General features: G+C 48.3%; 5 protein-coding genes across 11 annotated transcripts; 2 read left to right on the top strand and 3 right to left on the bottom strand.

Moving 5' to 3' along the window:
- Positions 1-5,109: 5,109 nt before the first annotated feature.
- Positions 5,110-6,696, top strand: LOC6595187 (E3 ubiquitin-protein ligase RING1). Of its 2 annotated transcripts, XM_026986576.1 has the most exons (3): positions 5,111-5,667; positions 5,773-6,434; positions 6,514-6,696. In XM_026986576.1, the coding sequence occupies exons 1-3, from the start codon at positions 5,160-5,162 to the stop codon at positions 6,556-6,558; spliced, it is 1,215 nt and encodes a 404-aa protein (XP_026842377.1). In that variant the 5' UTR covers positions 5,111-5,159; the 3' UTR covers positions 6,559-6,696. The 2 variants fall into 2 exon arrangements, with proteins under 2 accessions (XP_002020043.1, XP_026842377.1); XM_002020007.2 differs by having other exon boundaries at positions 5,110-6,434.
- Positions 6,579-7,615, bottom strand: LOC6595188. The gene is made up of 2 exons (XM_002020008.2): positions 7,529-7,615; positions 6,579-7,467 (listed from the first exon to the last, which is right to left on the bottom strand). Exons 1-2 carry the CDS (start codon positions 7,547-7,549, stop codon positions 7,015-7,017), a joined length of 474 nt encoding a protein of 157 aa, XP_002020044.2. The 5' UTR covers positions 7,550-7,615; the 3' UTR covers positions 6,579-7,014.
- A 594-nt stretch (positions 7,616-8,209) lies between these two features.
- Positions 8,210-9,730, bottom strand: LOC6595189 (hydroxysteroid dehydrogenase-like protein 2). Its single transcript, XM_002020009.2, has 2 exons — positions 9,328-9,730; positions 8,210-9,257 (listed from the first exon to the last, which is right to left on the bottom strand). The coding sequence occupies exons 1-2, from the start codon at positions 9,625-9,627 to the stop codon at positions 8,316-8,318; spliced, it is 1,242 nt and encodes a 413-aa protein (XP_002020045.1). The 5' UTR covers positions 9,628-9,730; the 3' UTR covers positions 8,210-8,315.
- Positions 9,731-10,704: 974 nt separating this feature from the next.
- On the top strand, positions 10,705-12,097 carry LOC6595190 (vacuolar protein sorting-associated protein 72 homolog). The gene is made up of 4 exons (XM_002020010.2): positions 10,705-10,879; positions 10,940-11,072; positions 11,131-11,431; positions 11,491-12,097. The coding sequence occupies exons 1-4, from the start codon at positions 10,746-10,748 to the stop codon at positions 11,979-11,981; spliced, it is 1,059 nt and encodes a 352-aa protein (XP_002020046.1). The 5' UTR covers positions 10,705-10,745; the 3' UTR covers positions 11,982-12,097.
- On the bottom strand, positions 11,975-26,433 carry LOC6595191 (protein unc-80 homolog). Of its 6 annotated transcripts, none has more exons than XM_026985153.1 (30): positions 26,415-26,433; positions 25,442-25,682; positions 24,733-24,759; positions 24,378-24,398; positions 23,978-24,313; positions 23,610-23,909; positions 23,412-23,549; positions 23,042-23,355; positions 22,776-22,972; positions 22,530-22,717; positions 22,172-22,284; positions 21,925-21,942; positions 21,483-21,627; positions 20,990-21,425; positions 20,739-20,936; positions 20,009-20,351; positions 19,844-19,946; positions 19,166-19,783; positions 18,365-19,097; positions 18,165-18,308; positions 17,802-18,100; positions 17,558-17,736; positions 16,927-17,500; positions 15,977-16,838; positions 14,963-15,912; positions 13,440-14,903; positions 13,218-13,386; positions 13,108-13,164; positions 12,515-13,050; positions 11,975-12,455 (listed from the first exon to the last, which is right to left on the bottom strand). In XM_026985153.1, the coding sequence occupies exons 2-30, from the start codon at positions 25,670-25,672 to the stop codon at positions 12,216-12,218; spliced, it is 9,933 nt and encodes a 3,310-aa protein (XP_026840954.1). In that variant the 5' UTR covers positions 25,673-25,682; positions 26,415-26,433; the 3' UTR covers positions 11,975-12,215. The 6 variants fall into 6 exon arrangements, with proteins under 6 accessions (XP_026840954.1, XP_026840970.1, XP_026840946.1 ...); XM_026985169.1 differs by having other exon boundaries at positions 13,108-13,155; XM_026985145.1 differs by having other exon boundaries at positions 12,515-13,164.
- Positions 26,434-27,278: the final 845 nt, after the last annotated feature.

Below are 27,278 nucleotides of genomic sequence, written 5' to 3'. Positions count from 1 at the left end.
AGGTACTATTCGAGGATTTATCAAAGCAATCTATTCATATATTTCATTTAGGAATTTGTTTCCTCATTTATAGCCTTGCTCTTAGCTTTATTTAACCAAAAATTATTCGCTGAAAAGTATATGTATATATTTAAATCTTCGAAGATCCATATGTATTCCAATATCAAATCAATTTGTCTGAGGTAAAACTTCCTCTGTATTTCGAGTATACGACCATTTATAGGGCATACATGGATCGTTTTTACCATAACACCTCTAGGGACTTTTCTTTCTTCTTTGCCTTTGGGTTCGGTTCGTGGAGTGGCTTCGACTTTGACTTCGACTTGGTCTTGAGGAGGTTCGGCTTTTTGTTTACGTTCCCGTTCCGTTCTACCGTCGTCGGTATTTTGCATACCACAAACAACAACAGCAACAAAAGTCACGCTTAACGACTGTGACGTCGTCGCGACTTGGCCTGGCCCATACCCTCCCCTCCTCCTGCTCCTCCTCTTCCGCCCTCTACCTGTACCTATCCCACTCTTCTGAGTCGGGATCGGGCCGGCTTCTAAAAGCCAAACCAAATAATAAACATGCAAGTGCCGCATGGCGTGGCATAGAAAAGAGTGGCAGCCGAAAACTCGGGGAAAACTCGGGGTGTGACTGCCAGAGACATCTTTGACAGGGGAATCATGGATCGGGGAAGGGGACCAGCCACACGGAATCCAGGAGTAGCCCCGACAGTCGCTTGTTAGCTGATTGATTATTATCCTGGCCATGGGAAACGCCTCCCTCGAAAAAGGGGTTGCAGTTTAATTGAGATTTATTTATGTTACGAGTTTTTTTGTTTTTTGCGGAGCCAAGACAAAAGATTTGTGGTCCTCATCCAGGTTCCATTCCCACTCCCAAACTCAGCTCCCGCTCCCAGGCTCACATCAACAGCCACGTCCATAATAACGAGCAAACAATGCGCAACGTTCCTGGGTTCTGGCAATATTTGGACAGTGGGCAATTGAAGAACTCAACTCCAATTGTGTTGCTGCTGTTGTTGTTGTTACTGCGGTTCGAACACCCTATGAAAGGATAGTTCATTATGGTGTGTGTTCTGGATTCGGACAAACGTCTTTCTGTGTTTAAGAAATCTTTTCAAAACTCTTGTTGCGAAAATTGTGAATGTATTGCCCTCACATTGGGTTTTAAATATTATACATATATCGGCCATAGAACAATGTATCTGAAAGGAGTTTCTAAAGTTTCGGCAAAAGAAGATCCAATTTTAAAGCCAAATTTTTGTTCAATATTCTCGTAGTTCTAGGAATTCTATACCTTCAAGGGTATCTTTTGTTTCGACCCCAAAAACTGTCCTTTCGCTCTTGTTATCGCCAATGTTGCTGTTGCTTTCAATGTTGTTGTGCGGTGGCCAGAGAGGCACTTCAGCAGCAGGAGCACAAAGAGTCGGCCAACGGTTTGGTTTGGGTTGAAAATTGGGCGGACGCCGCCTGCTTGTTATTGTCAATTGTTGGCTATGAGTGGCAGTGGCAGTGGCAGTGGAAGTTTCTGCTGTTGTTGGACAAGTTAACAGATTGCAATTGCAGGTGATGTACGAGTATGTGTGCCTGTATCTGAGTCTGACTCTGACTCTGACTCTACCTCTGATTGTGTGTGTGGGTGACATTCTAACTGTCTGCTCTATTGCCTGGAATGTGTGCTGTTCTCTAACCCCAAAAACCAGGTCCCCATTGCCCATTGCAATCCGTTCAGTTTCATTGATTTTGGCCTACGATTTTGAGTTGGAGGCTAAGTGGCATGTTGCGATCTACTCATACCGCAATTTGGAGCAGGGCTGGGGCTGCAATCTGGCCTGCTTACTGCTTTAAGTGCCCGAATCCCAATTCCAGGCCCACATCCAAAGTCCACGCCCCCCTTCATGTTCAGGTCGTTATGCCCAATTAGGCAACGTTAGAGTTACGCTTTACGTTCGTTCGTTCTATAAAGCGTTGCCTTGGAAAACTTTCACTTGAACTCCTGGGACAATGGCTGACAATGCGCAGACTTTTACAAAAACAGACACCCAACAAAAATGGCGCAGACAACAAAAGTGCAACAAAAACAACAGCTAAATGGCGTCTGCTTCCTTCCGGTCTAGCGCCAAATGATTGAGTTGGGACCCACACACAAGAACGAGAAGTCCCAGTACCCAGTATCCATTCCTGCATTCATTCCCTGGGATGCCCCACCAGCAAACATGGGGGGGGGGAACAAATCGAAAAGAGAGAATTCCTTTATGTTAGTCGACGACTGTTCATAAAGCTGCCATAAAAAAGCATGCCGAAAGCCAATCATTTCCCAGAAGTACCTGACTTGTACTTGCAAATTTTTACAAGAGTCTGCCAATGATTAATGTCAATAGATGCCGGCAAATGCCTGGAAAATGCTGAAATCATTCAAGAAAGCTTGAAAGGAGAGAGCCACAGAGGAGGGGCTATGTGGGTCGTGAACCTGCACGTACCCCAACCGAATAGAATTGAGGACAGCGGCAGCATCTCTGGAAACGGCAACAGCCATGGGCCACATCTATGATCCGCAAGCGTCGTGTGGGAGCAGAAGTTCAACTGGTGCTGTTTCTGGTCAAGTGATCGCTGTGCAGCGGAGGATAACCTCGATAAGTTGAAAATTGCCCAGGCAGGCAGACCAGGCAGACCAGGCAGACCCCATGGAGGCTGCAATTATGGGGCTGCTGCCATGAGGCAGCAATTTGGTGGGGAGCGAAAATCGGGGCACACCTCCATGGGGCACACGATAATTAGCCGATCTAATGAGGAATTTGAAAGTGGCAACGCCTGCTCTTGCTCCTGCAGCAGCAAACACCCCGTGTGATATGACAAATATACCATTTCGTTTTTAGCCATGCCACACATGTCCGTCCAGCATTTTCACCGCTGTCCCGGTCGGCGGCGGCCTTTTCCTAAGGTCTCTGTTAGTTAAGTGCCACGTCACCCGCTGGGCACCGCGCATGCGCAACCAATGTGACAGACAGGTGAGTGGGACGCGGCGGTAATCGCGCTTGAGTGACGAACTGGCATCGCCATGCAAAGCCGGGAAAAACCTTTGGCTTGGGAAAAATCGTCTCGTGGTTTGAGGTCTAGAGCACGCGATTCAAAAACTAATGGAATGCTGCTCCCGGCTACCACTCGAGGGTCATTGTCGTCGCATGCAGACTTAAAGAGCCATGCAGTTGTCAATTTCGCGTGGCAGCGGCGGCGGCGGCGGCGGCGGCGGCGGCGAGCCTCTAATTCAATTAACAGTCAACCCAACTTGATGCATTCTCGGCCCCACACACAGCACTGCCACTAAGACACCAACAACTGCTGAATTCCTGGCGACGGGCGACTGCAATTTAGGTAACGGCAATTCTGCATTTAAGCCATATTTGGCGGGTTCTGGTAAGTGTCTCCGTCTCCTCCTGCAGTTGCTCCTCCAGTGATTGACAGCCGCAAGAAAACTCGTGGAAATTGAGGTGTTGACGGATTGTCAACCGAAAAGGATTTGGCAGATTAATACCATACAGTAGCAACTCTCGTGTTGTGAAAACATTTCAAAATCCCAATTCAAAGAAGAACAACCGCAAACAATCTATAAATCCTCGAAATATGGAATAATATTTTGGGGCCCGCTAAAGAATGAGGATGTCAGCATTTTTAAAGATCAAATCATTTTAGCTATTTGATTTTTTTTGCATTATTTTTAAAAAATTTTGAAGCAATACATATAGCTTTAATTCGAAAATTCTGCAGCAAATAGTTGTGGCTCCAAATTCATAAAAAAAGTTCCGTTAATGATATATCCCACAAAAATTCGTTTTTTTATATATGAGCCAGTCTAGAAAAATATAAAATATATTTTTAAACTCTTTTCTTTCCATCATTTCGGGGATGGAAGGTCTTGCCAGTTATTCCACCATCCGTCTGGGATGTTCCTAAACCACACGTTTCTATGCGATAGTTAGCCGATGGTTTTCAAATGCAACCCTAAAAAGCAATGAATGGCAATAAAAAGTAGTTCGCGCCTAGACATATTTCAAATCGTAATTCGAATTTTAAATCGTTGTAGACTAAAATTACACAATACAAAATGGAGAGACCAAAAAATGAGCACCAGGAAACAAAGCGAGTGATACTCCCAATCAACTTCCAAACAGAGCTGCTGAAATTTTTATTTATATTGCTGCAATGATTGCGGAAAGTACCGGGTACGTGCTTCGGCAAGGGGATTTGTTACCAGAAAACGTATGCCCGCCCTGTCTAGACGAATTTAATTAGTCTAACGAATTAATTTAAGTTTGATTTACGTTTTTTTAATATTAATTATATTGATTAATTTGGAATGCAGCAGGAATTGAGTACGTTAATACACGGATTAATTTAATCCATCCATCAGGACGATGATGGAATTATACAAGGTGGTCTTGTCGGCAAAAGTCAGTCCCTTAACGTATGCAAGCAATAAGTGCGAGTGAAAGGCACATTGTATAGTGAGTGTGAATGAGGTATGTTGGCATATGTTTATGTCGATTAACCCATATCAGGCCCGTTGGGCTTAAAATTTCCTAATTTAATACGAAGACGTGATGTTTTTTTAATAGTTTTATTATTAATAATTTTGAAATTGCAAGCAAACGTTGCTTCTGGCTTTGCATGATATTTTTTTTTGTTAAGGTTGCCGGCCTCAACCATTTCCTCATTTTTCACAAGTTCACATCCTTCCGCTTCACTGCACATTTCGGAACATGAATAAATTTCACTCCCGGAAAATGATTTCGGCAAAAAGAAAATATGCCATTATTTGTTGGTGGCACGTAAGTGTTAAAACTTTATATGATTTCCGATCATAGACAAGACCGATTAACCCATTGTAGACGAAAATTGAATAATTTTAGCACAGTTTTGTTAGATATCGTGGTCTTTTTTTAAGTAAAGATAAGGTATAAGACCTTCAAGAGTGCATTTTATTATTATTTTTATTATTTTCGAAACTTAAATCAAAGGTGATATCCTGTTTAAATAAAGGGGGCTTTAGTGAGCTAAATTTCGATAGCTTCGATAACATCAAGTTTTAACAATTGAGCGAAAATTTCTAGAAAAGAATAAAATAAATTATTAAAAAGCCTCAGAATTGGTGTAAAAATGACGTCGTTGGATCCGGCGCCAAACAAGACATGGGAATTATCCCTTTACGAGCTGCAGCGCAAGCCGCAGGAGATAATCACAGACAGCACGGAGATAGCAGTATCCCCCCGGAGTCTCCACAGCGAGCTAATGTGTCCCATTTGCTTGGATATGCTGAAGAAGACGATGACTACTAAGGAGTGCTTGCATCGCTTCTGCTCGGACTGCATTGTGACCGCACTGCGGTCCGGAAACAAGGAGTGCCCAACATGCCGGAAGAAACTCGTTTCCAAGCGCTCCCTGCGCGCCGACCCCAACTTTGATTTGCTCATCTCGAAGATCTATCCCAGTCGTGAGGAGTACGAGGCCATTCAGGAGAAGGTGATGGCGAAGTTCAATCAAACGCAGTCCCAGCAGGCCTTGGTCAACTCGATCAACGAGGGCATCAAGCTGCAGTCTCAAAATCGACCACAGCGCTTCCGCACCAAGGGCAGCGGCGGAGCCGGAGGAGGAGGCGGTGGCAATGGTAATGGTGGTGGTGGTGGTGGTGGGGCAGGCGTGGTTGGGGGTAGCGCTGTTGGTTCTGGCGTGGGTCGCAATGCCTCTAATCAATTAAATGTCCACGATACAGCGTCCAATGACAGCAACAGCAACACGAACAGCATCGATCGCGAAAATCGGGATCCCGGGCACTCTGGAACTTCAGCAACTTCGGCGAATACCAGCACCTCGAATGTGGCGCCTGCCACCTCATCGGCCACTACTGGCGCCAGCACATCCGCGAACCGTATGCAGGTGGACGATGCCTCGAATCCTCCCTCAGTGCGGAGCACACCTTCGCCAGTTCCATCCAATTCAAGCAGTTCCAAGCCCAAGCGTGCTATGTCCGTGCTGACCTCGGAGCGGTCCGAAGAGTCTGAGTCAGACTCTCAGATGGATTGTCGCACAGAGGGCGACTCCATCGACACGGAGGGCGAGGGCAACGGTGAACTGGGCATCAATGATGAAATCGAACTGGTCTTCAAGCCGCATCCCACAGAGATGTCTGCCGATAACCAATTGATTAGGGCGCTCAAGGAGAACTGCGTGCGTTACATCAAGACCACAGCCAATGCAACTGTGGATCATCTCAGCAAGTATCTGGCCATGCGCCTGACCCTTGACTTGGGTGCCGATCTGCCGGAAGCGTGCCGCCTGCTCAACTTTTGCATCTATGTCGCTCCCCAGCCACAGCAGTTGGTCATTCTGAATGGCAACCAGACGTTGCATCAGGTCAACGATAAGTTCTGGAAGGTAAGTAGCCAATCAAGCAGCATGTATATCATAATCGAATCTTTTGCTAATCTGTATCCTTCTTTGTCTCGAATTGCAGGTGAACAAGCCTATGGAAATGTATTACTCATGGAAGAAAACCTAAGAGGGGTACTCTAAGAGCACTTTAGTATTAAGTCGTTTATTTCGGAACTAGAAATATACATAGTTTTGTAGCAATAGTGCTCAACAAGAATATATAAAGAACTAAACTAAATAAAAAATACATTTACTCGTAAGTCAACAGATAACTTTGTTCGTTGTTCTATTTGTGATGCGAATTTTTATGAGGCATTTTATTAGCTAGCACTTATGCAAGTCACAATTGCATTGCTTGTCGCTGAAGTTGTGGGACGCGTTTCGGTCCGTTGCACGAAGACACGAAATGTGGGTGAGTTAAGATTAGTGTGATGGGGAGATTGTGGAGGGCATCAAGGCACTGCTAACTAAATAGACGACGAGGTTTAGTGCGGTTCTAAAAGGTACCATTTTGACTTTGGTATGTACGTAGTAATATGAACACAAGAAGCACCAATTGTAGCTTGTGGATTTCCCAAATATATCATTTCGGAACTCGCCGCATCTTGTCCCGTATGGCGTCTCGGAAATCTCGAAAGTCGCTGCTGGCCTCAATCTCGTTGCGGCATTTGCCCTGGATGCGATAAAGACCGAGACTTATGTCCGTACGTTGACCGCTGAGCATGCGTTTGGACAGATCCTGCTCCAAGTCATAGGGAAGCCCCAAATCACAGAGTTCGTCCACTTCATCCTGGGTAAAAGTACGTTGTTCCTCCTGCAGAAATTCCGCACACTTTTCATAGATTTCCAAATATTGTTCAGCCTCGTTTTTGTCGCCGGACCGTCTCAGCTCCATGAAACGGCGCAGCAGCTTTGTGGCCTCGGCATCTAGTAGTGTTTCGTGGACACTGTTTGTCAGCGTGTAGATGCGGTGCACTTCCTCGACGGTCATGTCACTGCATCCGCAGAAGCACTTGACCAGTCTCACGACCTTTTCCTGTTTTTTTTGCCATGATTAATCAACACGTTGGCGCTCTGTCAATTGCATATAGACGTACCTTATAGGAACAACTCGCCATATCGAAGCTAATGCTCAGTATTCACCCTTCACGATAAGGAGAGCCTACAGCTATAAACTGTATGCAGGGTGGATAGGAACAAAATAGAAACAATATGTTTGCAAGAAAATAGATTTGCAAATATCTATCAGCACCAGTGCTGCCAACTTTTCAACAGGAAAAATACTGTTTGTAACTTGAAAAAAAGCTGAAAAGTTTCAGGAAAATTGCTTAATTAATGGTTTTAACAAGTTTTTATTGAAGTGACGCTTAATGTTTTTAACAGTATTTCCATTAGCTCATTTAGCTCTACGGGATTAGCCGCAGTTGGCCTTCAAAAAACGACCGATCTGACGGGAAAAAGCAAAATCGTCAGCACTGGTCAGCACCGGCACGCTATCGCTTTTTCACGGGTATATCGATTAAGAATAGATTTGAACCATATGTGTAAACAAAGTCTATCCAAAACCAAGATATTGCATCTGGACCAAATTCCATTTCAATTTTCGTTTGCGGGGGTTTCTTTTGTTTTTGTTAAAAGATAATTAGAGTTTAATTGAAGTATATCAACAGCAAAAATGTTTTTCTAGTTTGAGCAATAATTTGTTTGTACGTATTAAGATAATGGATAATGAATTCAAAAACGGTTCCAGACGTGTGCAATTCAAAATAATAAATGGGTCTCTCAACCATAGGTAATAGGGTTCAGACTTTATTGAAAACATGCACGGGTCAGATATAAATGTGAATATATAGTTATGGAATATGAAATGCAATTGGGCAATTCCTACAACTTTGACTTGAGCGCCTTCATGAGCTTCTCCAGCTTGAGGGCCTTCTGGAAATCTCCGCTAATCTTTAGCTTGCCAGTCATGTAGGCTGGTGCTGCCTTTAATTTTCCCGAAAACATGTCGAAAAAGTTCGTCGAGTTCATCGTGAGCGTTGCGTCGGGAGTGGCTGGTGGTGTGCCGGAGCCGCAGGAGCCTGAACCATTTTTCAAGTCCAAGTACCAGGTTCCCTGCTCAGCGCCGCTAATGTTGAACTGGAAGACGGCCTGCGTCTTGGAGACAATCTCGGTAGATAGAAGAGATTCAATCTTCTGGAACAGTTGAGGTATTTTGCCGCTATCACTGCCTGCAGTGGGAGTGGATGCACCAGCTGTAGCAGCTAGTGTTTCAGTTGTCGCTCCCTTGGCCTCCACAAAGAAGTCAACCATTAGGTTGTCAGCGTTCTCGGGCACGCAGGCGTAGCGCTTGAGATCTTTGATCCCGGCTGCTTCAAGAACTTCATCATCGACAAAGAATTGACCAGTAAATTGCTTGGGCTCTCTCGACAGAATGGCATAGGCGGCATCAGCCATGATCTCGGGCTTGCGCGACCACTGGGCCGATTCAGAACCAGTAAGCATTTCAATGGCAGCAGTCAGAATAGCAGTGCGGGGCCAGAGCGCGTTGACGGCAATGCCATCGTTTTTAAACTCCTCTGCCATTCCCAAAACACACATGGACATGCCGTACTTGGCCATCGTATAGGCCACATGCGGACCAAACCACTTTGGCAGCATGCTCAGCGGTGGCGAGATGTTGAGTATGTGGGCGTGGTTGCTCTTCTTCAAGTACGGCAGGCACTCCTTGGACACCAAGAAGGTTCCCCTGGTGTTAATGTTGTGCATAAGGTCGTACCGCTTCATATCTGTATTGGGTGTGTTGGTCAGGGAGATCGCACTAGCCTGAAAAATTATTAAAAATCGTGGTGATATGCCCTCTGATTTAAGAGATAGTAGTATCATATATACACACATTGTTGACGACAATGTCGATGCCCCCGAATTTGGCCACTGCCTCCTGAATGGCGGTCCGAACCTGGACCTCATCGCGAACATCGACAATGCAGGGGTGGGCCCGTCCGCCGGCTTTCTCGATCTCCTCGGCCGCTGAGTAAATGGTGCCGGGCAGCTTTGGATGTGGCTCGGCTGTCTTGGCCGCCACCACAATGTTAGCACCATCACGAGCCGCCTTCAAGGCAATTTCCTTGCCGATTCCTCTCGAGGCTCCCGTAATGAAGAGGGTGCGCCCTGCTAGCTTTCCCGAGTTGATCATGTTGGGTGTGTGCTAATTTTTAAACCGTTTGCTTTAAAAAGTAAATACACTGTCACCGTTTCGCGTCGAAAAGCCAGAGAAAGTCCAAAGTGCAATCAGATTTGATCCAACAACAGGTCCAACGACCAAGCAGCGGCCGGCAGCAGCATAAAGGTTCGGGTATAGACAACTTTTTGCTGCTCTGCTCTCGCTCCGAGAAATGTTCTACAAGAGAGTCGCATTTGACGATAAAAGATTTTCTAGTTGCCCTTTTTAAAAGAAATATTCTAGTTAATTTAATTAAGTAATTAAAACCACGCATGCCTTTACACTTCAGGTCAAGCCAGTCAGACCAACTATGGGGAAAGTAAATACGAGAGAATGCGAGAGAAATCTATGCACCTATTTTTGTAGGAGATCTCGAGCAGCGCAGCGGCAGATCGTCATTTTCGAGTATAAGCGACTTTTTGGTGCTCTACACAGGCCATTATAGGCATTCTATCGTCGATACGATGTTTAATAGTATGACCATGCCCATCTCACTCGATATTTTCGTCGTTCATGTTTGTTTTCTGTGAAATAAAAACTCCATGATTAAATGCTAAGAATCGATGAATTCAGCGTATTATGAGGACTTAAAATTGGCTAGTCATATAGAAAATTAATTCGTCATTCGGATAATGTTATGTATTCAGGGCTGAGGGTTCTATCTAGCTAGTAATATCAAATCGAATATCAAAAACGAGGAATATAGTTTCCAATTCTTGACGGAGACTGATTAACCCATTGTAGACCAAGGGGGTATTTTAATATTCCACCGAAAATAATGAATATTTAATAGATTTAGCGCAGATCAGTTGTAAAATATCGTAGTCATAGTTTTTGTAATTGAAAAAAGGAGGTTAGGGTGGAATGGATCTGCACGAAGAATTTACAACCAGTACCATTTTTCGCCGTTTCCCTCAAGGTGTTCACCTAATTAAATAAAGGGGGCTTAAGTGGGCTAAGCTCGTTTTTATTTACAAAACACGACTTCATCGACGAGACAACAACTATAACAACAAACTTCTATTCTTTGACTTGGCAATTTCTAGCTACACATAGGTCTCAAAAGTTAAGTTATCTCGTAAAATATAAAAATGGCTGCCTCGAGAGCCAGGCGCAACAATGCTGGAAACCGCATAGCCACACTTCTGGACGAGGAAGAGGAGGATGATTTCTACAAAACCACTTACGGTGGATTCCAGGAGGAAGGAGAGGACAAGGAATATGAGTGAGTCTCCCGCCCTTGGCATACATCCGACCATAGTATCATCTCAAATCCATATTTAAGACAAAAAGACGAAGAGGACGATGTGGTTGATTCAGACTTCAGTATTGATGAGCAGGATGAGCCGGTATCCGACCAAGAAGAGCCGACAGAGAAGAAGCGGAAACGAGGCGGCGTCAATACAAAGGCTTACAAGGTGCGATTCCTCAAATTTCGTACATTTATATTGTTTTGTAACAAGGCTTTCCTTACAGGAGCCGCCACCTGCTGCCAAAAAGGAGACAAAATCCGTACCGGCACTGCATAAAAAGCGCGGTGGAGGCGGTATGGTCAAACGTAGAGTGCGGCCGCGCTTTACTGTTCTCGACTCGGGTCGCAAGTCCATACGCACATCGACGGCTATCAAAACACAGGCCACAAAGAAACGCCTCAAGGAATTGGACGATGCACGGAAGCGCAAGAAAAAGAAGGTTCGCGTTGAGGATTACATGCCCACACAGGAAGAACTCCTGGAGGAGGCAAAAATAACCGAAGAGGAGAACATCCTTTCCCTTGGTATGTCTTTAAATTATCTGCTGAAGCTACAATAATTGAGTATTCATTCATAATTGTAGAGAAATTTCAGAAAATGGAATTGGAGAAAAAGAAAACACGCCCCACCAAGCGCACTTTTAATGGGGCTACAATACGTTACCATTCGTTGACTATGCCGGTGATGCGGAAGCCCACTCGGGCAACTACCTTACCGCATGATCCAAACGATCCAGCCTCCAAGTGTGAGCGCACATTCGTCACCATCGAGAACGACTTCAACGACAAGGTGTTCCAATCGATTAGCCGACCCAAGCCTCCGCCCAAACCCACTAGCGGCATTTGTCCCATCACCAGACTGCCAGCTCGCTACTTTGATCCGGTCACACAACAGCCATATTACAGCATCCAGGCCTTTAAGATATTGCGCGAGGCCTACTACATGCAACTAGAGACACAGAATGGCAACAGTGATCAGCCGGAGATGGCCAAGTGGCTGGAGTGGCGCAAGATGGTAAAGGAGAATCGTGTGAAGACATTGTCTGCGGCTCAGAAAAAGAACGGAGATACATAGAACGGCTACCGTGTTTATTTATTAACATTTTAAGGTAATTCATCATGTACAAAAGGGGGCACAAATTGGAAAACAGCGATTCGTCTATAAAACTTAACATCCAACTACCCAACACATATTCATACATATATTATATTATACGAGTACTATTCTATCTCAAATTCGTGCTAATTGTGTGTCTGAAAGTCACGCTAGTCACTAGAGTTCGTAGGCCCGGTCGCCATTCTGTGATTGTTAAATAAGTGTGTCTTCGTCCTGTCCCTCGAACACCATTAAAAGTGAGTGCTGCGATGGGGAGCGGCCCAGAGTTAGACCGCCCAATGAGCCATCCGGCGAGAGCAGACCCGTCTGCAAGCTATTATTGTCCCGGTAGCCAGATGTGGAGGATGTCTGCGACACCGAGTCCCAGGATATCTCACCAATTGCCTTGGGCTGGGCCTGAGGCTGTTGCTCCTCTTGGGACAGCGATGTAACCTTTCAAATTATTTAATGTAAGGTTACAGATTAGGATTAGAGATTTTGGATCGGCTTACGATGCTTGGTGGCTCCATAGGCGTAAGCCGACTGCGCTTTAGCCTGAAGGTCTTGCGACTGGCAGCCTTCGAGCGCTGTAGACGTGAACGTGTATGATCACCCGAGCTATCTTCGGCAGGACTCTCGGGCGACAGCGGGGTGGTCGATGTCTCTCCCGAAGAGTGCCTGAATTCCACAGACGAAACGAAGCGCAGCTTTGGTGGCTGGGCTTTAAATGGCGGCTGCTGAAGCGACTGAGAGTGGGACATGTGCGAGGGCAAAGCAGATGCCGTCCCGGAAGTACCATGGCCTGAACCACTGGGCGCTGCGCCAACCAGTGTCGGCGCTGATCCTGCCTCTCCATCCCCGCTCTGACTCTCGCTTGTTGTGGTGTGTGGATCTCGTCCCGTTGAGCTGCTGGACAATGACTCTCGGGGCGGGTGCAGTGTTTGCTGTGACAACGTATCGCTGGGCGTGCAGATGCCGCCGGAGCCGCTGCGTGAGTCGATTGGTACAGCGGAGACATGTGAGTGGGTGGCCTGGCCGGTTGTTGTCCCTGTGAAGATAGATATAAGTGAAGGTCTTTGCTGGGACTTGTGGGCATCTGCCGCACTGGTGGCCGCCGGTGTGTCGCTCTTCTTTTGCTCGGAGCTCTCGCGATCTGTGGAGACTGAAACATAAGCGGATGTGTGGAAACTGTCAGCGGCCACCACATAGACTTACCATATCGCTTCTCCTCCAGTTCGTCACGCAGGTCGCGCAACTCTCTGGCCAGCTCCAGCAGCAGGGCTCCCTTGGACTTGATGCCGCCTTGTGGTGGTGTTCCGCGCAGACGCTCTCTAATGATGAACTGCATGTGTCGCTCGTGATCGCCGATGGGAGGCTGTGAGATCTGTAGGAGATGGGAAGCTACAATCCGTTCAAACTTCAACGTTTAATCCTTACCTTATGCATAATAAATGGCAATAGAACAATGTAGAGTGGCGTGCGGTGGGTGACTACGAACTCCATGAAGCTCCATAGATCGGGAGCAGCTTCGTTTCGTCTGCCTAGATCCCGCATCACCCGTACAATGCGAGGCCACTCGGTAGACAGGCGATTCTCAAAGCAGATGCACACGATGCGCAGGGCCAAGAAGGCCGCTTGATAGAGAGAGCCGGAAATGCGTGCTGGACGCTTGGCATCACGGCTGCCGGTGAAGGTAAGAGAGCCGGCTCGCAGATCTCCCGTGACTCGATTGATCTGGGACACAGCCTGACCCGTTCGTCCCGCTGGGGGACTCATTGCATTGAGGACGGCGGTGAGCAGGAAGGTTACATCGGTCATCTTCAGCTCGCCAACATCCGAAACGCCGCGTCCCGAACAGACCTTCAGACACAGCGGCATGATCAGATGCATCAGAAATCCCTCGGCCTTTTCCTGCGTGGCAAACTCGGCGCTGCCTCCGCATATTTGGACAAGAGAGAAACAGTCCACGGGGCTGACCACCTGTAGGGCCACCAGACGCACCACGGCCGAGCAGAAAAAGGCCGGCGGATTCTGAGACATGAGCGCTGCCCCTGCACTGGAGACGCCCTCGGGAATGCCAGAGCCGGGCTCATTTACGATCAGATTCTGCACGGTGTTAATCAGAGTCTTCATCTGCTGCCAGTGCAAAACATAGGAATGGCGGATAATCGTCTCGTGAATGCCTTTCAGTAGTCCGGCAGCCGCCTCCCAGTCCGTGTTCCGTCGAATCGATGGTTTCTTCGATATTTTGAGGAACACCTTATCGATGCGCCGTAGTATAGTGACCAGAGCATTGCGCAAGGTGTCGTTTGACCATTCCGCCCGAGGCAGCACAGCCTGCATGTAACGTTGGAGCCCACGACAGGCCATCGACTCTGGATCATAGGGTGATACCTTTAGCAGCGAGTGAGCGATGTCTGCGAGACGTATGTGACACTTGGCGTCCAGGACCTCAGTAGGCTTCGTGTCGGCAGGCATCTTTTTTGCCAGCTCTGCCAGACGGGCCGTGGATTTGGTTAGAAAATCCGCCACAACGGAAAGCAGCACATCACGAGGTCGCCGATATTCAGTGCGTATCATTTCGGAATCCTCAGCAGAATCCATCATATTCTTGGTACGAGCATCTGTCACATACTTTGGATGCGACTCCTCCTCAAAGTCAAGACCAGGTGAACAGGGCGGTCCTCGGCTGCAGTTTCGTTGTGAGGATCCCTTGTGCTCGGGACTATTGCGATAGGGTCCATTGTAGCTCTTGGCCAGGCCTTCGCAGTTGTGAACCATGGTGCGAATGGCCACAGCCAATTGCAAGATGATGTCGCGTTCGGACTTGCCCTGAAGTGGAATGTAGCTGGGCGATTGAATCTGTTGCAGATAGCAAGGCAGAATGGCCTCCAGAATGATCTGAAAGAGCAACACAATGCAATGAAGACAGGATTGGGGAGACTTCAGTGAGTACTCACAAGCATTTGATAGCCACGAGTGCTCTCCGCCGAGTAGGAGACGACCATCACACAGAGCGTGATGCAGTCCAATACCGTAACATCGTCATCTTCATCATGATAACAAAAGTCAATCGCTTTCAGGGGCTTGGGCTCCTTGACCAGCTCCGCAATGTTGAGTGGATCTGGTGAAGGATCCTCCAGGCTGAGCAATAAATTGAAAAGGCAGCTAGACTGCACCTTATGCGCCTCTCCGTAGGTGCCATCCTCGTCCGTATCGAGTATGGCTGAAACGGAGCCGAACATTTGCAGAATGAAGGGCTTTCTGTTGAGGAGGTAAAACTGTTTTACAGCGTATTCGATGGTCGTCGTGATTAGTTTGTTGGTTTGATGGAGGGAATAAACTTGCAGAAGTGTGGGCATAATCATAAAGTACCCATTCGTGGAGAATATGTTCTTAAAGTTGAAAGCAGCGTTGATGAATGTAGCCATCACATAGCGCATTATGCATGAATCCTCGGCGTGGAGGATGGAGGCGCCAGAGAGCACATTGAGGAAGAGCTGTATGTCCGCCGAGTATGCGAAATTACCAGCCATGGCCTCGAACATGCGGGCTATCAGACGAACCCACATAAACTTGTGCAAAACATCCAGGCCGAGCAGCACCTTGCCATACTCGCCGCCGTGGTGCAGATCCAGGTCCACCTCTAGTGCCTTCCGAGGGAAGGAGGGCAGCTTCATTAGCTCCTCGTGCAGGAAGACAACACGTTGCACCACCATGTCCACATTCTTGAGAATGGCCCAAGTCAGATGCACTTTGCCGATCTCAACGAACTTTTTCGACAACTCCTGTTTCTGCAGAGCCAGGAAGGACTCTTCGGGACGCATTAGCATTAGACGAACTTCTGGATACTGCGATCGCTTGAAAAAATACAAGTCCCTTATGTACCAATTGGGATTGAGGATTTTGCCTAGCATACAAGAATGAAAGAAAATTAAAATGAGCTGGACAACTTCAATTAAATGAAAACTTACTGCTCTTATAATCCACTAGACAGTAATGGCTAGTATTCTTCTCATCAATGGGATAATAGTCCAGGGCCTCCTTCAACAACTGGCAGAACAGTGTATCCTCTTGTACTGGAAATTGCGAGGGTATATTGTAATCGTCATCAGCAGGTCCGTGTACCACAATCTTCTTGGCAGCAGGCACATTTGCGGTAAGCAAAATGGAGGCATCGCACTGCTCCTTGCGCAGAATTTGCTTCAAATCCTTGAACATGATGCCGTGGACAGAGTGCACCACCATCCAGAGCACAGAAAGGGCTGATCCCACGAGCTCCTGCTTCAGGTCGTTGGACGAGCGCACATAGAACATGATGTATCCAATGATAGAGTTGTAGAGGGCAAAGGCCGCCTGCTGGGGCAGACGTGGCACAAAGCGTATGAGGTGTCGCAGCAGCTTGAACATCTGGTCCTGTCGATCGCGGGTCAGGCGCTCAAACACATAGCGCAGGAAAAGAGCCGATTCCTCGACAAGGCACACCCAAATCACCTGGTAGGCAATCTCGTAGACTGCATTACCATCCGATCCAATGGCAGCATCGTCCAGGCAGCCCACAATCTGCATAACGGACGAGCACAGTACGGAGGGAAAGAGCGAATGGGAGTGATGGAGGTGCGACGACATTCGTGTGCCATCGAGTTCCTCTTGATCCTCATGGTCCTCCAATTTTTCCATGCCAGGTTCATGTGAGGCTTGCTGACTGATCGGTATCATGGTGATGAGGAAGCTGTGCCTCTCGGCTCGCTGTTTGTCCCGCTGCTGGCGCAGGGCATTCCGTATGGCCTCCGTCTGCTGCATTTTGCGGCTCTTCGTGGCGGTGACCAAGGAGCGCTGTAAAGTAAATAAATTATTTAGTGGCCATAAAAGATTCCCTCCCGTTTCCTACATAGCCCAGTGTTACTGCAGCCTTCTCACTCACATGTCTGTCTTGGTTGAGCGTCACGTCCATATCTTTGGTCTGCTGCACGGGCATCCAGGGGGGATCCACCACCGGCAGGCTTTCGATTCCAATTTTCGGCGACGGCAATGTGAATTCAATGCCGCCCGGTGGCACCTTAAAGGTAACATCGTGTGCGTTATCCTCCATGCGAGGCCACACATGGAAGCGGCACTTCCAGAGCACCAGATAGCGCTGAATGGCGCCAATGCGTATATCCGGATCCCTGTGCTTCAAGGCTCTTTGCATGATATCGAAGGCGAAATTCTGTGCCTTCACGGAGCCCATCAGGAATACGGCAGCACTCGATGTGGCCGTGTCGTGATTGGTCTCCAGCAATAGCTCCCAAGCTGCGGGCATTGCCTCAATCACCATCTCCTCGGTGAGGACAACGGCACCCTTCAGCAGGGTGGCCAGTGGAAAGTGAAACAGGTTGCGTATGTGGATCCGAATAAACTTCAAGATCGGTGGTTCCTCCTGCAGCTTTTTTTCCTTCTCCTGGCGGAAAGCCTTCGCCAGTTTTTCCGCCATTTCCAGGTCAGGATCATCGCTGATGCTACAGAAACGAGAACCAAAATGAGGTCTAGACTTGTCTTACAACATCATTCCATACCGATCCTTGCGGGACAAGCTATCCTTGCGCTTGGACGGAGATGTTTGCGTTGAGCTTTGCTCGGATACTTTGCGCGTGGAGCGGGCCCGCGAGGTGTGCGGCTTGCTGGAGCTAATGACTGTGGGCTCCACCGTAGGATGGTCTGCATCAAAGGTAAAGCCGAATTCTTCTCCATAGACCTGTTAGGGCATTAGGGGAATTCCATTAAAGAAATGTTCCGTTTGAACACCATCTCTAATCTCACCTTTCTTGTGGCTTTTATTAGTCGTGTGCAGGACCGCATGTGTCGCTTGTAGCAGAACGGATGACAATATCCCTTGTGGGTGCAGTAGTAATTGTAGCTGGACATCATCTCGATGACTGCCTTGAGCCAGGGCATATTCTTTGCCGTATCATCGTTTTCATTGGAGTCCGTTGGCGACTCGGGCTGCTGGTCGTCGCTGAGGATGCCCGGGGACTCCTCACCGCCACTAATCATTCCCTGTTCCGAGGTGTCGCTGCGGTCAGAGAGCGACGAGACCTTGCGTCGGGATTGCGTGTTAACTTCAAAGAGGAATGGTAAGGGGTGTGAATATCTGGAGAATAGTTGTCTATTGGTTATACTTACAGTCTGTTTCTATTTCCTTGCTGTCCTTTGTGTTGCGACGCAGCTTCAGGGAGCGACGCTTGAAGGATCCGCCCGTGGTCGTTGCCGTGCCTCGGCGCAGCAAAAACGGACGCACGGCAGACGCAGCAGCAGGGCGACGAGGTGCTGGTGGAATGGATAACTTAGTAGGGGAACGTAGGGGTTCAGTTTGATTTGATTACCTTCTTCTCCCTCCTTGGTTAAGGTGGTGTTGCTGCTGTTCTCCGACTCGTTGTCTGGCTCGTGGAGCACAAACGAAATCTTCCGTTCCGATTGACCGGCGCCATCGTTTCCCGCTGCGATGGACTGCAGGCTCTGGGCCGAAGTCTGCGAGTGACCCATGGAGCTTAGGGCCATGGACCAGCGACGATTCGCCTCGCGGTAGACCTTCTCCCAAGGTGCTGGCTTGTCCCGATGTATCAGCTTCGATGTCTTCGGCAGCATTATGTAAGTGTCTCGCAGAAAGGCCGTAATCTCGAAGAGCAGTACGCAAGCAATCAGTTTCAGCGAATGCGGACAGTCATTCCCGTGCGGATTCACGGATGTCTCATCAAGGAAGTCCTCCTCTTCGTCCTGCTGCAGCAGCTCCCTCTGTTTCTCGGGATCGGTCAGGCTGGCATTAACCGCCTCGTACTGCAGTCGCTCGGTGAAGAGTATTTCCTCTAGACGAGCGCCCACCATCTCCGCCCATTGGTGAAACATTTTGCCAGCGGCCCGCTGCAGGATGTGGGTACGCCGGGCACTGGTCTGGCTTACTTGCTGCTTCAGCTGATTCACATTGATGTTGGCCCCCGACGCCCGATAGCTGCCAACGTTCTGCTTCATCCAGGCGGGCCATTGACCCTTGTTGCACAGATGCACAAAGTGCGCGCATTCCAGCAGGAAAGTGGCGCGCGAGACCAAAGGAGCTTGAGGCTAATATGGAAACAAAGTTTTAATATCAGTTTGGGGAGTCGTCAAGGATTGAGTCTGCCAAGACTTACCAAATCCAGGACGGCAGCCACCAGCTGGGGATCGGGAAACGAGCCGGGTGCACATGTCTCTAGGAGGAAGGAGAGCCGCAGCATGCCCACCCGCACTGGCTCAGTGGGCACCAGCTTCCGTTCCTTGAGAATGACCACCTCGGACTCGCGGGGTCCGTCGCACATATCCGAGGAGCTGCGCCGACTGAAGTCCGCTGTCTCTTCGATGCCACCCACCTTCTTCTTGCCCTTCACAATGCCGCCGAAACGGTTCAGCCGCCTCTCGACACGTCGCTTGGCGCGCTGTATGGAACGGCCAATGCCATCGCTAGACCGTCCCCGCTGTATCTTCAGCGAGGCGTGCCTCATAAATGTGGAGGATATCTCTGGATTCAGTGAGCCAATCTCCAGATCAATGGACGATGCCTCCTTGGGCGTGCCGCGAAACCAGCGCACCAAGCCGCTGAGCCGTCCCAACGAATTGCGTTCCGAGCTGGACGTGGAATCGGAGAGCAGCGCACGCTCACTGTGTCGTGGCGTCAGCGTCGGTCGCACCCCGGTGGTGCGACGCCGGAAGTTGCTCAACGGCGATTGGCTGGTCTTGTAGTGCTCTTCGCAGGTCTCCGTCTCCAGCAGGCTCTGCAATGACAATTCGGGGGATTAGTCATAAATATCAGCGCCTTGGCCATCACTCACTACCGCGCAGGCCGATGAAGTGCTCCGTTTCTTCAGCAGTAAACGGCGCTGGGAGCGATTGTCATCGTTCTGGATGCTGTGCGTCACATTCGACTGTGGAATGTGTCTGAAAAGAAGGTGGATTACAGAATCAATCATGCTTTATAGATTTATGAATACGGATCTCACCTTATCACACGAGTGGTCTGGGCCGTCGGTCCCTTTTTGTGGGGACGCGGTGTGACGGCTAGTATACCGCTAAGGGCCACCATACGGAATGGTCCACCATGAGCCCCCTTCACGTAGGTTACGAACTGCCGGATGTCGCCATATAGGGCGATATTCTCTGGCGATTTTAGATCTTTGCTTGCCTCCACAAAGCGGCTGACCAGCGGCTTGAAGACAGCGCCAACGACTTGGGACTCGGCGCCGCTGTTCATGCCACCACTAAAATTTGTCGAATAGCCGCCCTGACCTGGTACGCCGCCAAGATCGGTGTTAACATTTTTATATCCACTCTGACGTTTATGAGCTATTTGCATCATTTCATACATACACATATATACAACGTACGAGTATTGGTGGTGACAGTAAGGAGGAGTAAGGAAGGAAGGACAACTCAAAAGCATTAGCAAAGTCGTGGCATGCAAGAAGAGGGAACAGCGGGGCAATAGGGTCAAGATACAAGCCAGTCCAAGAGCAAACCAAACAAAGGATAGAAAGATAGGGGAGATAACAGGAGGCAGGAGGCAGCCCAACACAAAATGGCCAATGGAACTCAGGAGACTTGTACGATTTTAGAGTTTTGGATAGGGGTTTTTGGGTGCGCCTACATTGGATGCAAATCCAAGCCAGCCCCGCATTTGCAGTTTTGCTAAGAAATTCGGCTAGCTAATGGTTAAAAACGCAGGACACTCACTTAATGGCGACAACAGGGAGCTGGGATCCACACAGAAGGCCAGGAAGGCATGGAAGTAGTCAATCAGCTCTGGGAGTGGCGATGTCCTGACCATCTCCTGCATGTATCGCTTGGTGCGCTGTCCGGCCTGGCGCAGCATTCGTGACAGGATCTTCTGGCACTGATTGCGCAGAAAGTCAGCCGGAGGACCGCGAACACCTAATGGATTAAATTAATGTGAGGATATAGAAAATATATCTGGAACTACTCACCGTCATTGCAACCATGTGGACAGCCAAGCACCTGGAGAGCTCGTCGTGTGATGCTCATGGATATCTCATGAGCATGCTCTCCCAGCTTCAGGACCCCCATCTCGATGAGAAGTTCGCAGATGTTCAGGCCCGCTTCCAGGACGCGGAGAGAGCAGACCAAAGCCGGATCGCGCTTAAACACATTGCTTATGGCCAGCAAGATGATCTCGTAGTCAATGCCGCCATCCCGCGTTATGTAAAAGGAGGAGCCGGGTGCCTCGGACTCATCTACGCCCGTATAATCGATGTGCGAGTCTGTGTGGGAGCGCAACATTTGGCCACGATACCGGGTAGTGGAGCTACCAGCGCCACCACTCCCATTGCCCCCGCCATTTCCACCCATGCCACCGATGCTGCCACCATTGCTCAACGCATCCAGCTGGGAATCAATGGAACCCTGTCGACATTAGAAATTAGATTCTATAAAAGAGATATATGTCCATTGGATATTTACCTGTCGCTTGATGTAGTCCGGCGACGGTGTCGGAGTGTGTTCTGTCACCGTAATGATGGGATTCCGTGGATAGAATGCCGTGGAGCGTGGACATGCCACCTGCGAAGGTCTTGGGGCCTTAGGTGGCTCTACGTATCTGTAAAATCTTGCATTTTGTAGCAGACGTGCGAGAAATTGTGTGTGTGGCATTAGTCAAACCAAAGTGCGGCAAGCTTAAGGGTCAAAAGAGAGGAAAAGCTGGGGGTTGGGGGTTCGGGTGGTGGTGAGAAAGAGGCAGGCAAAGACAGGTGGTGCCAGAGGTAAGCAGGCATAAAAGGCATACATTTGAAAATTGCGGAAAGGGTGATATAGGTGTAGAAGCACTTTGATAGATACAAATGTGTACACAGATTGACAGATCGGAGGAGGTTAAGCATTATCTGTTTAGTGGACGAAAACTCACCCGCTATCAAGCAGACAGCTGGTTGATCATAAGAGAAAGTTGTAGTACATAAGGTATAGAATATATAGTAGCATTAGCTTAAGAACACAGAACAAGTCTCTGAAGATTATGAGAAATTGTTGAGAATCTATTGTGGTGGAGTGTGGGAGTGTTTTTTTGTGTTCTGGTGTTCTGGTGTCATAGGCCTGTTCCAAGAGTCGTTTATGTTTTTGAGGTGGGCTTACAGAGGGAGGATTCGTGTAGTTACCTGAGACTTGGCATGGATTTTCCCTTGATCAGGTTACTGGCTGGTTCGCGACTGATCATGGATGCAGAGCGTGATAGTTTCTTCTCCCCCGTGTCCAGGCTGCGATGGTACTCCTAAGGGGATTGAATGAAAGTGTAACCATTAGGGGAGTATATAAGAAAATGTGATAATAAGCACGGTATGAGTAAAACAGACAACTCTCAATAAAGCCAAACAAACAGCAGTGACATTGGGGGCATATTCATACGATTATTGAGGTTATGTATGGGTGGGTTTTAGGCGTGGGTGGCCAGGCAGGAAAACACTTATTGTAAGAACAGTAACAGCAAACAAAACATCAGGTTTGGCTTGGGCTTACTGCTTGTTGCAGTTGCAGTGGTGTCTTGCCATTGGCAGAGTTTGTATCTAGCCCTACTTTTTCCAAGTTCTTCTCCGATTTCGAAAACATTTTCGTCTCGACAAAGGTCCGCAGATCGGACATCTTGACGCGCTTCTTTTTCTCGCTTCCGCGACGCTCTGAGCTGCTGGTTGCAGTGGGGGGTTCTTCTGCAAAGGAGGAATATTAGTGACTATCGATCTGAGTTAATCTCCAAAATGTACTTACCAACAACAGCTGTCACTGTCGGCGATGGCTCTGGTATTTCGATGTAGTCCTTGACCACAGAGCTGCCCGGACTGTCGCGACTGTTGCTCCCGGGACCCTGATACAGCGATATCTCGATTTGTGGTATGGGCAAGGAATTGGATCGCTTCCGGGGCTGATTTAAGGTAATGGCCGCCTCCTCACCAATATCACTGAGACTGCCATGAAAAAAGTGAGAAACATATGTCTATATATGTATATCAAGAGGAACGTTTGAATATTCTTACCGATTATATAGATATTGCAAGCTCCAGAAGATGCCCTCCTCCTGCCAGTGCGAGATGAAGAGGCAACGCAGCACTGCCACATCGAGGAAGGTGGCTGCCGAAACATCTGCCTTAACACTTTCGGACTTATCCGAGTCCGTCTCCTTCTCGATGGAGGCACTGCGCTTCTCCTTCATCGATGCCCCGCGCATCAGCTCCTGCTGATCGAACTCGAATTTTGTGGAGGGAATTTTGTCCTTGTCGCGCGAGTTCATGGACTGTCGACTGCCTCGACGACTCTGCGATTGTTGCTGTTGCAGAAGGCTAGCGTCGGCCTGGAATAAAGAATATATAGCTTATGTGAGGATAAGGTATTGACTAGTTTCCGTACCGTAAAAAATGAATTATCCATGAGTTGCGGCGCTGATGGCAGCCTAAATATTACGACACGTTCGTCTTCCACGCTGGAGGCCTCTTCTGGAATGGTCTCGGGAAAAGCAAATTCCTTGGGAGAGGATACCCAAGAGCCCTAGATGAAAGTCGAATGCATTAGTGGATCGTCCTGCCCCATATTCCCCACCGGTCTTACCTCCTCGTCCTGCCTTCCATAGTCAGAGATGCCGCTCTGTGGTGAGTCGGCTTTGGGGGACATTGCATCGGCACTGAGGGAGTGCTTTCGTGTGGGAAACACATCGGTGGATCCTTTGGGAGTTGGCGCACAGAGCAGATTGCGGGCCTTGGGCTTTACCGGGGCCGTAAAGCACGGAGCTCCCGGTGCCCGATTATCCCACATGCCTTGCCACAGCTTTATGCCGTTCTCCAGGCGAAAGTTTTGGAAATCCGATTCCTTGAGGTGGCTTATGATTGGTGCAAACAGATACACAAAGAGCTGAAAGGGAAAGGGAAAATTATGGAAATTAGACGGTGTTTGGCATTAGTACTTGGCATTGCACTTACTGCAATCGTTGGCACTGAAAATAGGTACTGCTCTATGGGCTTCGACTTGGGCTCCGCCGGCGTCTCGCCCAGACCGAGCTCCTCGCCGCCCTCGTCGTCGGCACACTCCTCAGCCGCATAGAGCAGGATCCACTGCATCGTGTATAGCAGTTTGGTCTCCACAGGCCCAATGGCCTGCATATCCTTCACCCGATTGTAGAGCAGGGCGGCGCAAGCGTGCATTACATGTGGCAGGGCGCCCTGCAGCAGACGCCAGCGTGGAATGGCCCCCAGGGCCTTAGTAAGGGGCGGCGAGAGACCAAACTGAATATTCTGCACGAGCACTTTCTCAAAGGACTGAAATGGACATGTTGATCATTAATTAAACACGCCAGGATGATAAGTATTCTCTGCCACCTACCTTGCAGGCTTCCTTCGACTCCTTAGCATCGACAGGTTGGGCGGCGGGTGAGAAAAGATTCATTATGAGGTAAGACTGGCAATACATGTTAGGGTTATGCCAAGACTATCTACAGTATAGCAAAATAATGGCTTTCAAACACAAACATAAATCTTAATCATAGGCACAAGAAACGCACAACATCTACAATTGAAAGCAAAAGGAAAATGGGGTCAACTCAAGTCAACTCAATGTACAGAGATCTGGGTGATCTGGAATCTTGGAGATTTCATCCCTAATTCATCTGTAGATTGGGCTAACAAGGACTAGAGTTATATAAGGGGTTGTATGTCTGGCAGAGACATTTATAACTTACATGGTGTCCCGGTGCATGTTGACAAAACTACATTCAGATTCAGACAAATTGCGAAAGATTTTACAATGTTAATTTGTACAGTTTGTTGTTAATGTTATAGTGGTTTGTCGTTTGTTTTTTTGTGGGGAAAGGCACATAGTAAACATATATTGTAGATTAACATACATACATACAGCACAGGAAATGTTTCTTTGGACAGCCTATAAAGCGTTGGGTTGGTCGGTCCCCTCAGAAACATTCCCTGTCTGTTAGTACGAGTATATATTGAAGATAGGACTGTTCTTGTTGATGTTGTTTGGTTTGTGGAAGAAGGTGGTCGTGTTAGTATCATAGTTATAAGAAAGTATATCATATCGAATGCAGGAAAGAATAAGAATACATCAAACATCAATGTCAAGTTTTTTCGTTTATCAATTTTTTCCTTGAATTTAGCTGAGAAAATCAAAAACGAGAGAACATCGAATAAGGTACATATTTTCTGGTCTCGAATTGTTAATGCCAATTGGGTTTTTTGGATTATGTTACACAGTCCATCATCCTTACAACAAACACGCATAGCGAATTTACAGCACAGTTTTCAGAATAACTTTATGGGGCACACCACACGCACACCCTCGGTGTGCCTGCCCTTCGTCGATCATGTGGCTCGCTCTCCGAATTGGACTTTGACCTTGCCATTCGCTGGGCACACCACACATCGGACACTCACCAGGCAGGTAGATTCGTGCAGTTTTCCGAGCTTTGGCCGGATGAATGGGGCTATTTGGCGCCACAGGAATGTCTGGACGGACACCGGCAAGCCCAGGTCCTGCAGGCCATCGTCCTGGTCAAAGTCAAAGTCATCGTTATTGTTGTTCGCCGCATGACTGTTGTTGTTCGTCTGCAGGTTGTTGTTGTTGGTTGTGGCTGTTGCCGTTGCGCCGGCATTGGTGGTCACCATGGTGGCCCGGCTGGAATGGCACAAGCACAAGGACATACACAAATCAATTGGCATGCAACAGCTGCGCCGCTGATGGCGACTCATTCATGAAAATGTGGCATTAGCATGCCAGCAGCAGGGGCAACGCAACAGGTATTTGCGTGCGCAGGCTCGTCTGGTGCTGTTGCTGTTGCTGCCCCCACAGGCCACGAGTAGGTCAGTGCCACATCCCCATCTACCCGCAACCCAGCCGCCCAACCTCCTCTCCCAATCTCTTGAGCCGCACAGAGATTTCGGTCCTTCGCCAGCTGGTCCTGGGACGCTGCGCAGAACGCAGACTCCGCCGCAGCGGCGAGAACGAGGCGACTGGGTTATAGATACAGAATTGGGTTTTTGGTATACATGCTAATTTGGGGCAAAAATTTTCACAGACTTATATAACGCTTGAGATGATGGGTGAAAATTGTGGATTTTCCCATTTTAATTGATGCTCAAAGGGCAATTGTTTAGCACTTGGCACACACTCAAATCAAATGATGTCTTTTATGCCAACATTTGGCTTGATTGGGGCCGCACCCACGTTAGAACCGCAACAAAGGGCTTGGCCTTTGGACGTTTACTAATTGCAAACGGTTTTTATGGATAGCTTCCGAGCACTGGTGTTTATCCAGCACTTTTCTTACTTTTGATTTCAATTTGTGTGTAGTTTTCCCCTACTTTTCCTCTGCAGTTATAGTTTTCAGAGTTTTTCCATGTACTTTACCTTGATTTACGCGTGGCCAGTTTCGATAACGTTTACGGCTGGAGCGTTCGGATGCAACTGAGACGAGCGTCGTTAACTGACGAGGACTCTGGTCTCTGGGCCGTGCTCCCCGTCGTTGTTATCCTCGTATCCGTCGTTGCCAGTGCCGACAGCAGCAGCAGCAGCAGCAGAAGAAGAGGCAACAGTGCGTATACAGGATATTCCCATACATACAGAACCACCACCCGCGCTTCATGCTATGGGAATTCCGAAAAGGGCTGCCCCCACATAGAGGGTGTCTTTGCAGGGGCTGCCATTTATGGGAATCCGCTCCTTGACTGCATCACCCTGTTCGTTTGGCACACTTGTCGATGATAACAAACGTCTGGGGGTGGATATTGCGTATACGTCGTAACGTCCGACCAGACACATTTATGTCGATTTATGTACGGGTATCATTAAATGACAGTGCCATTGTGTTGCCATCGCCAGGCTTCGAGGGTGCGTCAGTCGATATCGATGTTGTACTTAAGCGGCAGTTGAAGTGCTGCTCGAATTGGGATAAAGAAAAATACAGCCGAAAAGGGACACATAAAAGGCAAAGAAAAGATAGTTTCTTTCTATGGGTTGTCCTGGTCGGCTCATACTTGAAATGAATACTATAGGAGGCAAAAATAGGAGGAATCTTTACTTGCCACCTTTAATTCTACCCTTGCTATTGTAATTCCTCCGAATCCTAGTTGGCCAAACATCCCCAGTGGAATGGGATGGATGATTTATCAATGAATGCGCACTTTCATCTGCGCAGGAATGCCCTCAGCCATCGGCTGATGATAACAGCTGTTTGATTAGGGACTACACTCTGGACCAAATTTGAGTGCAGCA

This window comes from Drosophila persimilis, unplaced genomic scaffold (assembly GCF_003286085.1).
Source record: "Drosophila persimilis strain 14011-0111.01,24,50 unplaced genomic scaffold, DperRS2 tig00000000-arrow-pilon, whole genome shotgun sequence".
NCBI classification, from domain to species: domain Eukaryota; kingdom Metazoa; phylum Arthropoda; class Insecta; order Diptera; family Drosophilidae; genus Drosophila; species Drosophila persimilis.
This window is presented reverse-complemented; position numbering and strand designations above follow the sequence as displayed.

Excerpts from the sequence above, each read along its gene's own strand:
- LOC6595191 (XM_026985145.1), bottom strand. The coding sequence starts at position 25,672 with ATGGTGACCACCAATGCCGGCGCAACGGCAACAGCCACAACCAACAAC. Across the intron at positions 19,784-19,843 it reads GCACTTCATCGGCCTGCGCG|AGCCTGCTGGAGACGGAGAC; the intron begins GTAGTGAGTGAT and ends TTGTCATTGCAG. Across the intron at positions 14,904-14,962 it reads CTCGTGGCTATCAAATGCTT|ATCATTCTGGAGGCCATTCT; the intron begins GTGAGTACTCAC and ends TTGCTCTTTCAG.
- LOC6595187 (XM_002020007.2), top strand. The coding sequence starts at position 5,160 with ATGACGTCGTTGGATCCGGCGCCAAACAAGACATGGGAATTATCCCTT. Across the intron at positions 6,435-6,513 it reads TCAACGATAAGTTCTGGAAG|GTGAACAAGCCTATGGAAAT; the intron begins GTAAGTAGCCAA and ends CTCGAATTGCAG.
- LOC6595188 (XM_002020008.2), bottom strand. The coding sequence starts at position 7,549 with ATGGCGAGTTGTTCCTATAAG. Across the intron at positions 7,468-7,528 it reads TGGCGAGTTGTTCCTATAAG|GAAAAGGTCGTGAGACTGGT; the intron begins GTACGTCTATAT and ends CAAAAAAAACAG.
- LOC6595189 (XM_002020009.2), bottom strand. The coding sequence starts at position 9,627 with ATGATCAACTCGGGAAAGCTAGCAGGGCGCACCCTCTTCATTACGGGA. Across the intron at positions 9,258-9,327 it reads TCGACATTGTCGTCAACAAT|GCTAGTGCGATCTCCCTGAC; the intron begins GTGTGTATATAT and ends ATAATTTTTCAG.
- LOC6595190 (XM_002020010.2), top strand. The coding sequence starts at position 10,746 with ATGGCTGCCTCGAGAGCCAGGCGCAACAATGCTGGAAACCGCATAGCC. Across the intron at positions 10,880-10,939 it reads GGAGAGGACAAGGAATATGA|ACAAAAAGACGAAGAGGACG; the intron begins GTGAGTCTCCCG and ends TCCATATTTAAG. Across the intron at positions 11,073-11,130 it reads TCAATACAAAGGCTTACAAG|GAGCCGCCACCTGCTGCCAA; the intron begins GTGCGATTCCTC and ends CTTTCCTTACAG.